This window comes from Convolutriloba macropyga, unplaced genomic scaffold (genome assembly GCF_964194025.1).
Source record: "Convolutriloba macropyga unplaced genomic scaffold, txConMacr16.3 SCAFFOLD_1138, whole genome shotgun sequence".
Lineage (NCBI taxonomy): Eukaryota > Metazoa > Xenacoelomorpha > Acoela > Convolutidae > Convolutriloba > Convolutriloba macropyga.
Window position 1 is genome coordinate 1 of NW_027450442.1, and position 11,265 is coordinate 11,265.

An 11,265-nucleotide genomic window follows, 5' to 3' on the forward strand; every position below is an offset into this window, starting at 1 on the left:
GAGAGTTTGCTCCACAAGACACATCGTTGTACTGAGTACCTCGTCTGTGAGGCTTCGGTTGTCCAAGATTGCAATCATCACTTTCTTGCAACTTTGAACCAGTCTTTCCCAGATTCCACCAAAGTGTGGCGCTCCAGGAGGGTTGAATTTCCAAACTATCTTTTTCTGAGCTAAGTCACTTTCAATCTTAGCTTTGTCCCATTCGTCCATGAATGCTTTGAGTTCTATGGCTGCTCCAACGAAGTTCGTGCCGTTGTCGCTGATGATGGTACTTGGGTAGCCACGTCGTGCGATGAATCTTGTCACTGCCGCTAGACATGACTCGGTGTCCAATGACTGTGCAACTTCGATGTGTACTGCTCTGGTTGTCAGACAAGTGAAGAGGCAGCACCATCTCTTCAATGTACGTCGTAGGAACTTCACTTCTATGGGTCCGAAGTAGTCGACTCCGGTATGGGTGAATGGGAAAACATGTTCATCAAGTCGTTCTCGTGGTAGGTCCGCCATCGGTGGGTGGATTGGGTTGGCGTTCCTGTGTCTGCATTTGATGCATCTGGACTTGATTTTTCGTAACGCATTTCGTATTCCAATGATCCAGTATTCTTGTTGGAGCATGTTTCTCACGTATTCTGTGCCTTCGTGTAGGTTGTCACGATGAGCTCTCTCCAACAGAAGTTGTACTACTGGATGCTTTGCTGTCAACAGTATTGGATGTTTTGCATTGTAATCGAGGTTTGAATGCTTCAGTCGACCTTTCACTCGAATTGTTCCATCTTCCTCTATGAAGGGTGACAATTTGGCGATGTTCAATGTTTTTGAGATTTCCTTGCTGTTTGTTATCGACTTCGAAACATTCGGGAAGCTTTCGGCTTGAACAAATCGCAACAGAATTTGTTCTGCTCCATGGATCTCCTCAGCTTTGAGAAGTCCCTTCTGCTTCGTCTTGAACCTCATGCAGTAGGCAATAAAGTTTCTGATTCTATTGAAGCTGCTGTATCGGTCCCAAACAAATGGTTGATGTAGTTTAGTTTCTGCGGCTACAGTACTTGTAGCTTGCTCAGCTTCAATTTTGTTCGCTTGGCACCACGGCTTTGGCCATTTTTCTTCATCTGTGTGGAGCCATGCCGGCCTGTTTAACCACACGGATTCCTTGAGGCCTTCGATAGACATTCCTCTAGTGCCGATGTCCGCAGGGTTCTCGATGCCTTTGACATGTCTCCATTGATCCATGGAAGAGCTCTCCAGTATTTCAGCTGCTCTGTTTGCAACAAACACTTGTTGCTTCTTGTGAGCTGATTGTAGCCACTGTAACACCGTTGATGAATCAGTCCAATGATAGACTTTGTCGATTTTCACGTCATGTTCTCTCAGTATCTGTCTCTTTAGACGAACTCCGTAAACGGCGGCTTGAAGTTCTAACTTCGGAATCGTCGTGTGTCTGATAGGTGCTACACGGCATTTTCCAATTACATAGGTTAGTTTTAACGTTGCTTCATCTTGCAGGTATGCCACTATGCACATCGCTTCTTCTGATGCGTCTCAAGTTTGTACATCCGTTTTCGAAATAAAGTCGATTTTTTGACATCGTCCTTATTTCTCTCAATTCAGAACACCAATCACTGAACAGTTTTGAGTGTTCTGCCGACAATTCTTTGTCCCATGCTTGTCCCATTGCTGCCCAAATGCTTTTGAGCAGAAACCGCATTCGTATCGTGAAGGGTGAACATATCCCCAGTGGGTCAAACACTGCTGAGACAAAGGATAGGACAATTCTCTGAGTTCTTTTTGCTGGAACCTCTTGCTCAGTTCCACGACAGACAATGAGACTATCTGTTTCCACATTCCAGTTTAGTCTAAGTATTGATGATGATTGAGGTTCAGCTTCGAAAGTTTTCACAACTTTCGTTGATCTGTCTGTCTCTGGGATCTGTGACTTGACCTCTTCGTCACTTGCTATCCATTTCGTCAGTTTGAATCCACCTTTGCTGAGTACGTCTCTGACTTTCTGGTAGATTTGGATTGCTTCTTGGGGGGTACTGACTGACTTAAGGAAGTCGTCCATGTAGAAGTTGCGTTGAACCGTTCTGACGAGATTTTCGTCGTTGTTCGCGTTATCTTTCGCCACTTGATGCAAAGCGTAGTTTGCACAAGTTGGCGAGCTCTTCGCCCCAAAAACGTGTCGTGTATACTCGTAAACTTCTATTCTCTGTTCTGGATTGTCTCTCCAGAGAAAACGTAGGCATCGGCTGTCAGCGCTTGGGACACCAATTTGAAGAAACATCGCTTCTATGTCGGCTGATAGCGCTATTTGATGTTCTCGGAATCGAAAAATTATTCCGACCAGACTCTGTAGAAGGTCTGGTCCAGATAGAAGTTTGTCGTTGAGTGCCACACCTTGATACTGGGCTGCCGCATTGCAAACTCTTCTGACTTTCTCCGGTTTATGCGGGTTGATGACGGGGTGATGTGGCAAATACCATTGCAGTTCGTCTCTGGTTTCGTTCAGTTCAGTTTGATCGACTTTGCGAACGTAACCAGCTTTGACATCGGTGTCAATTGTTTCCTGATAGCGTTGTCGTAACGTATCATCCTTCTGTAGGCGTCGTTCTAGGGACTTGAGTTGCCCCATTGCAGAGTAGAAGTTGTTCGGCAACTTCACTTCGTCCTCTCGCCACAGAAGTCCAACTTCGTATCTTTCACCCGTGAATCGCGTTGTTTGTTCCAACGTCTTGATTGCGCGTTGTTCGTCTTTTGACTGGCCTGTGACATCGCAGTTGGAGGCGTAGGATTCGATGTCCCACCACTTACTCAACTGGCTTGCTAGTTTGTCCTCTGACACTGAGGTTGCTGTAGTAGCAAGGGTTGCTGCCTGTTTTGCTGGTAGGGGACCACTTAAGGCCCATCCTCTTTTCGATTTCACTGCCCACGGTGCAGCCTTGTCATCGGACCTCTTAAACTCTAATGGGTGATGGATGTCATAGCAGTCTTGTCCAAGAATGACTTGAACTTCATTAAGATTGTAGCTCTGATTCGGCAAGTTCTTCAAATGTGGGTAGCGGTCTTTCAATTCCTGCAGATCCACCATCTGGTCACCCAACTTCAGTTTCTCGTGCACATAAAACTGCACTGTTGTCAGTGGTCGTGACTTCTCGTGTGCTGAAACAGCTATCGGCACTATTTCAGTCTTGACGTATTCCGATCCGTGGATTCCTGCTACTGACAAGGACGCCTTTCTTCCTTGCAGCTGCAGTGTTGATACGATTGACTTGCCCACGAATGAGATTGAAGATCCTGTATCACACATCGCTAGCACGCTCAGGCTGTGGTTCCCATTTACGAGCTTAATTCGCACTACAGGTAGCCCTCCTTGTGTGATGTTAGTCGCTAATGCTGTTGTAGCGTCTGAGACACTCGTTGTAGCCTCCTTCTTTGAGAAGTCACTGTGCAAAAGTTTGTTGTGTCGTCGTCCACAATTGGGGACACTGCAAGTTTTACTTCTGCAATCCCTTGATCGATGACCAGTTCTCAGACAATTGAAACACAGTCTGAGCTTCTGAACTTGCTCTCGTCGTTCATTCAGTTTCATTGATTTGAATTTCTCACAATTCCAGATCGCGTGCTGTCCATCTTTGAATGGACATTCTGAATTCTTTGGTTTTGTAGAATCTTCAGCATTTGATGCGAATGTACTTGTTTTCGGTTTTTCCCGACTTTGAAACTTAGAGCTTGTCTGAGCTAACAAGTCCTCATGTATGAAAGCTGTTGATTCTAACCAGTCTTTGAAGACAATCAAGTTTGCTGCCAGTAGCTGGTGATCCTGTAGGTGACGTAGCCACTGCTCTTTGAGTTGAAGGGAGAGTTTTCTTGTTGCTGAACTCAGAACTCCTTCCGATTCCAGGTCAGGTTGAAATCCAAGCCTGGTCAAAACGTTTACTGTGTTTGTGACTACGTTTGCAAATCGAACAATGCTACTGGAGTCATCGTGTCTGACTGGTGGATGAGTGTATATCTTCTTAAGTTGAGCTTCGACTATGACTCTCGGTCTGCCAAACTTCTTGCAGAGAACATCCCAGGCTTGATAATATGACTGTGAGCTGAAGCCCAATCCCGATATTGCTGCTTTCGCTTGACCCGTGAGGCTGGTCTTCAGATACTGCATCTTCTCAGTATCACTTAGCTTCTTCTGATGAACAATTACATCGAAGAGTTCACACCACTCAGGCCACTCTAGAGGATCTCCTGAAAACTCTGTTAACTTCAGTTTTGGTAATCCTCTTGAGCCATCACTTGGCATCTGATATATAACTTGTGGTGTGGGTTGGCTCAACGTCGTTTGATTACGATTCTCCATCGATCTGTCGCGGGAGTTGTGTTTGGGACTTTGACTTCTCTGCTTGTTTTTCACTGTTGACGTTCCTTGCTGTTGAAACGTCGTCCTGGACAAATGCACTGGCGGATCTGCCACCCTAATTGATGTAGGGATTTCTGATCTCTTTAGAAAGCTTGGTTCCTGTCGTGGGGCTGAGAAGATTCCTACACCCGGTTGGAACAGCGGGGTAGTTTTCGGGTATGCACTGAACCTTTTGTCAGTTCTGTCCTGTGTGACATTCTTAGGAGGGTCGACCACAACGTTTGGTGATAGTGGCCGGCTAGGATCGGACTGCTCGGCTACGGATTTGAGCCAGTCCTGCGATATTGCTGGCTTTTGTCTGGATCTCACACTTTCGATTATCACCTGCTTCTGATCCAGATGCTCTTTAGCTTCCCTTAGTCAGTTCCAGTTTTAGAACTCTTTCTTCCTCATCAGCCTCGGCCTTCTTCCTCTCATTTTCAAGCTCTCGCTCATGCTGCCGCAAGCGCAATTCGTCTTCTTGTTGTGTCAGTTGTAAACGCAACTCTTCCTCTTGTTGTTGTTGCTGGTGCTGTAATTGTAAGCGTAATTCTTCTTGCCGTCGACGCAATTCTATTTCCTCACGTTCCTTCTCTAGCTGACTTTGACGCTCTCGCAGCCGTTGATCGGCTTCTTTCTTTGCTCTCATGTTTTCGAGTTCTAAGTTCTCAATCTCGCGCCTCCTTGATGAACGTGAGTTGGCAATACTGGGTTCTTTTTTGCTTCGGTGCGTTCCAGAATGCCTATAGGTTACTTCAACGTTCTCTTCGACATTTTCTGTCACTCCGTTTCCTGTATCAATTACAGTCTCGTTTGGGTCCTTATCACCTGCCGATGTAGATGACACCAACGATGTTTGATTTCCACTCTCTACGGTTTGCTGGTACTTTTTAAGTAGATCTGTAAGTTTGGCCATTTCGATATGAGTTGACATGCGCTTTTGCTCTGGTTTGACAAGTCGGATCACGTCTTTCCAATTAATGACTTCAGTACGATACTATTCAATTTCTTTGAGTCCTGGTACCTTCTCGATGAGCCATTGCAGTACCTTTTTCCTTTCGCCCAATTTTCGCTCAGTGTCGGCATCGAAACTCTCTAAGTACTTTGGCTTCAGGAGTTGTCTCTGTTGCTGTCTGTTTTCTTTCAGCTCATCATATGTCTCAAAGAAGCATCGATACACTCTTTCAGCTGTCACTGTTTTATTCTGGGCTAGTTGTGCTTTTACGGCAGTGTCATGCCGGTCAAAGGTTTCCAGCAATTCGGTTTGCTCCTTTTCTAGCTTCTTGAGTTGGCCTGACATCTTGTAGTCAGTCGTTTTCCAATGTCTATCGGGGCTCTTTCCAGCCATCGTAAGAATTTCGTTATGGTCCACCAATTTGAATCGAAGATTCTTTGCTGTTCGTGTCACTGTTGTCTGGATCACTGTTATCCAGATTACAGCTCTCCGGGTCACTGTTGTCCGGGTATCTGATTCGTGTTGTCGTTGTTGTCCGGGTCGGCGGACCAAATGTTGCGGCTGCTCAAGAATCTCAGCGGAACCCAACTTCGCGGCCTGGTTCTCGAGTTTTACGCCGGCCTGGTTCTTCACTCGGTTGCTATCGACTAACACTCGCGTAGTAACTATTAGTCGCTCAGTTGTAATAAAGGACTGTAACTTTAATTTTTTGTGATTGAAGTTAAGAAAATCCTTGGTGATAATCTATATCCAATCTCGTGCTGAAGTTTGTAAGGCTTCAGCCCAAAGCTAGTACTGTTGCTAACTTCTTGTTAAGAAAGCTCAACTAACTTATAACGCTCGAGATCTTAAGATCTAGCAAAACTTAGCGCAAAAGACTAAAGTTGATGAAGAATCAAATTATAGTCAATCTGAGAGCCAACTGCTCCTTATGACAGTTTCTAATGGTTCTAAATACAATATGGTTACACTATTCAGACAATTGGGTTAAAGTAAATAATCCGCTAAATATCATTTATAACATCATTGTCACTGATCTCTGATTGGTTAATCGAATAAAGTGATTTAAGTCAATGTTTACATAGTAAATGTCAAATTACCGCACTATTTGCTTTTGTTGACATAAGCACTGATGGTACATACGTAACTCTAAATGCCTCAAATGTATGACAAATGACCTTTAATAAACACTTAAGGGATCATAGAATTAACAATTTAGCAAAATTAACAATAAATGACAAAATATCCAAAAATGCACTTTTTGCACCATATAAGTGCTAATAGCATCACTTGTAGGTATGATGCAAGGATGTTCGTTGGGTCCATGGATAGCTTAGGGGTTACCCTAACCGTGTGCTAAAACCTTGGGTTGCTCAGGTTTTCCCTTCCCAAAATCGGGGGGGGGGTGGACAAATTTTCGGTCCCAACTTGTAAAAATTTTCAGTTTTGACCTTTTTTGAGTTTTGGCAAAATTTCAAGTTTCTGAGTTTTGATTTCATTTCTGTTGGTCTGATGGCTCATGCTTCTGTTCATTAGGGGCGCTAACAACTATTATCGGTAGTTTGGGCAACACACCACTTTAAATACTATCTATTAGGATCTAAATTTGAGCTAATCACAGACCACACAGCTCTACTTTCAGCAATATAACCCAACCGGTCCAATAAATCACGTCAAAGCAGACTTACACGATGGTTAGACAAATTACTCCCATATATTTTTACAATCAAGCATTTACCAGGGATGGACATGGTCTTCACCGATTACTTCAGCAGAAATCCCCACTTAAAACCCCCTCCCATAAGTGCAGATGATGAACTTTTTGTCATAAATAGAATAAGAGAATTTACTTTCACACTAATCAACGAAGAAAGAAAGCACAACATTTCAACCAATCAAAACGCTCCATTCGGACAAACACAAAAATCACATGACTTAATTAATGAATTTCAACGAGCGCAAGACAACGCGAACGCTTTTCGCCATTTATCTAACCACAAACGGTCGCTTTCCTTCTCATTATCCAATTCAACTTTTCAAAATCAAAAACTCTCGTACAACAATAATCCTACTTCTAACAACAATCCTTCTTCATACAACATTAATCCTTCCTCAAAATTAAACAATTTCCAATCATTTCAATTTTCAAATAACATTACTCCACATTCAATTCATAAAAATTCTCATAATCAATACCCAAATTAACGTCGTCACCAGAAAAAAACCTAACTTCAATACTTTCGATAGACCAATAGTTAAACGTGCCAGAAAACCTAACAGAAGAAAAGCTATGAACCCACTTATTCCAAACATCCCCATCTCTCTTGCCGCCCAAACGGACGCAAACCCACCATACTCAAATATAGGCCAAGGCCGAGAACCCATCGATTAATCCAAACATGCACCCTTATTTGAATTCGAAAATGAAATCCCTCCCGATTATCGCCGCAATTTATCACGAGTATTTGGCGAAGAACTCTTGGCTGAGGCAACTCTTGGCTTCGCCTTGTAAAAACCCACAAATGGGATGAGTTAAAGCTAATCTCGAAGTACTACTACAGTCTCCGCAACGACTTATCCGTGGTCCAATCGGGATGACTATTATATGATGGCAAATTAGTTATCCCTTATCAGCTCCAGAATTTAGTCATTAATGCCGTGCATCGCACCCACCCGGGCCAAGTTGGGATGATTAGACTAGCGAACCTTATCTGGTTCCCCCAGATACATCGCATTATCGCACTAAGGGCAGAAAATTGCAGACAATGCCTTGACCAAGGTAAGAACCTAAAACCAATAATACCAAAATCAAAACTAGGCCAACTACCTAAACTAAGCGAACCCAATGAAGAAATACAATTAGACTTTGCAGGCCCAATAGTAGACACAAAAAACCCTAACAACGAACACTATATCTTACCGCGGTAGACCGGTTCTCCCGTTACCCATCAGCAGTCGTACATACGAACTGCGACGCCCAAACAGCAAAGAATTCCTTAACCAATATTGCAAGTTCCATGGCATACCACTCAGCATCCGCTGCGACTAAGCAGATGCCTTTAAATCTAGAACTTTTGAAATCTACTGCAAAGAAAAAAACATAAAACACATCTTTTCCCCCACCCACGACCACCGAGCTTTGGGCATGGTGGAACGCCTAATACAAACATTAAAACGAAGACTAGCAACGATGAATATCGGTCCCATATGAGACGACATCACCATAGCAGAGAAAATCTCCAAAATAATCGAATCGATAAGATTTATCCCCAACAGGGTCACAAATCCTAACACAAATGACCTAACATACAACAACATAATATCATTCTACTTAGACAAACGACTACTCCAAAACCCCACACTGACGCCGGCGGCAATATGGGACCGGGACACTAATTCTGAGGTCAACTTGGACATCCAATACAAGCCGGAGGACACGGCCCGACAGAACCCACCATCCGAGGAATCCAAGACATCAGACTCGTCGGACTCCGACAACGCCCCACTCAAGCCAACCCAATAAAGTACAAAAATTCCGTCTAAATTTAAATTCCAAATAGGAAATAAGACTACAATAATTGACCAAACACGCCGCAACCTAGCACGTAAAACCATTAGAAGAAAAAACCCCGAATCGAGAGAAACACTAAAACCCCTATGGTCAATAAAACGAGATGGTACTATCGTTGATTATACTCCCCATACCATAACCTTCGACACCCATAATCGAAAAAACACCGTAATACGCAACAGTGACATAGCCATATCCTCGGAAAAACGCCGATTACCCCAGGAACCAAAACCCCAAGAACCTAAACTCCGCCTCATAAACTTCGTTGCCTGTAAAACAGTAGGCAAATATAATCGTAATAAACGTAGAATAGAGAAATTCTGTTTAGCTGAAAAAGCCCAAACAGCGAAGACATCCCAAACGGGACAGCCTGAAAAGAACGCAGGCAAAGAAGCCCCATCGGAGCCACAAACAATCAGCGAGACACTCAGTCGAAATACGACTATGGACTCACCAGGACCATCCTCCGCAAGCCACCAGCAAAGCACGTCAACCCCTACCGATGAAGATGATATCACAACCCCAGTAACAAAGGCAACACTGAACATATCCCCTATAATGACCAAAGCACACCCAAGCCCAGCACAAAAGAAGTCAACGAAGAAATCCCCAAAACTAACCCAAAGGGGCCAGCGATCTTCAATAAGGAAAAAAGCGACCGTGTCAGCAGCCCGAAAAACAGCTAACACGAAGCTAACAAAGGCGAAATTAGCAGCATTGAAGCAGAGCTATGTATTCAACCTAAGCCAAAGCCCAATCAACGTGGACAAACTGGGCAAAAAGAAGACAACCCGCATCTTCACAGAACATTCTCCAGGGCACTCCAAACCCTTCATTATTGCGGCATCCCCCTCAGCGGTGGACTTCATGATTTCAACTCCCACAAGGAGCACAGTCTCCACAATCATTAAGTCACCCTCGCTGCTCAACTTTCGCAAAACTATAGCCGAAGCGACGGTCAAGAAACTTCATGTCAAAAACACAACTGCCAACCTCGCATCCACTCTCAATATCGACGACTCCCCTCAACAAACAAACACCAAATACACAACAATCATTGATCTAGCCGACACATCGGATGAACCCCAACAAAGCACAACTCCTGGCATCAACCCCAACTGCTCCTCCTTGGGACAAGACATCGTAATCCTTTCATCTGACTCACAAGACTCAAGCCCCTCATTCCACACTGCATCCGTCCACTCAGTACCCACTCCGACTCTCCTCCCAAAGAACCCAACGCCCAAGGATTGGTCCCCAACACCCCAAGACCCCGAACAGGAACCACGCGATCACGAGACTAAAGACAACGCTTCAAATGAAGAAGCCCAACATTGAACTATCGTCTTCATCTCTCAAAGGGGGGATGTGGTGAGCACCTGGCTCACACAGTAACCAAGCAACTAAACGTATTAATATAAACTCTTACAAGACTCAAAATGTTATTATATTTCTTCTTCTATTGTTGTAAATACGTAAAGCGCATTGTTCACTCTTGCTACTTGGTTGTACCAGTTGTCATTCTTAAACTCCGATCGGAGCGCAATAGCTAAGTGCACTCGGTGTCTTAAGCAAAGAAAAAGAAGTTCGTTGAAGAGTTAATTCTTATTGCGCTAGTCTTTTTACTGCCTTTGGCTAAACAACAGACGATCACCATCGACGAGATTTGGTGGACACAACAATTATTTAAACTATTAGTTTTATTATTTTTATTATTATTATTATTTTTATTTTTATTATTATTATTATTATTATTATTATTATTATTATTATTATTATTATTATATTTATTATTACATTTATAAATATTATTATTATTATTGTTATTATTAGTATTATTATTATTTTTATTATTACAAAATTTTTTTATTATGGATTCATCCCTAAGTTCGACTATTGCTAAATTTTTTGTATTCTGTTTTTCATTGCTCAAATAAAAAAACTTATTTGGTGAAAAATTGATTACTTTAAATTTTTTGTACGATGGTCCCTCAATAATTCACTGTGTATGATAATTCCCCCATATTTAATTGTGGTGTGTATAATAGGTCGCCATAATAAAAATAATACTAATAACATTAATAATAAAAAGATAATAATATAATAATAATAATAAAAATAATAATAATAATAATAATAATAATAATAATAATAATAATAATAATAATAATAATAATAATAATAATAATAGTAATAATAATAATAAGAATAATAATAATAATAATAATAATAATAATAATAATAATAATAAAAATAATAATAATAATAATAATAAAAATAGTAATAATAATAATAATAATAATAATAATAATAATAATAATAAAATAAAAATAATAATAAAAATAATAA

General features: G+C 42.0%; 1 protein-coding gene across 1 annotated transcript; it reads right to left on the reverse strand.

Moving 5' to 3' along the window:
* Positions 1-852: 852 nt before the first annotated feature.
* On the reverse strand, positions 853-5,306 carry LOC142355899 (uncharacterized; the record flags this gene model as incomplete). Its single annotated transcript, XM_075407918.1, has 5 exons — positions 4,791-5,306; positions 2,687-4,741; positions 2,342-2,563; positions 1,701-1,830; positions 853-1,448 (listed from the first exon to the last, which is right to left on the reverse strand). Coding segments are annotated over exons 1-5 (3,519 nt in total), but the record flags the coding sequence as incomplete, so codon positions are not given.
* Between the last annotated feature and the right edge of the window lie 5,959 nt (positions 5,307-11,265).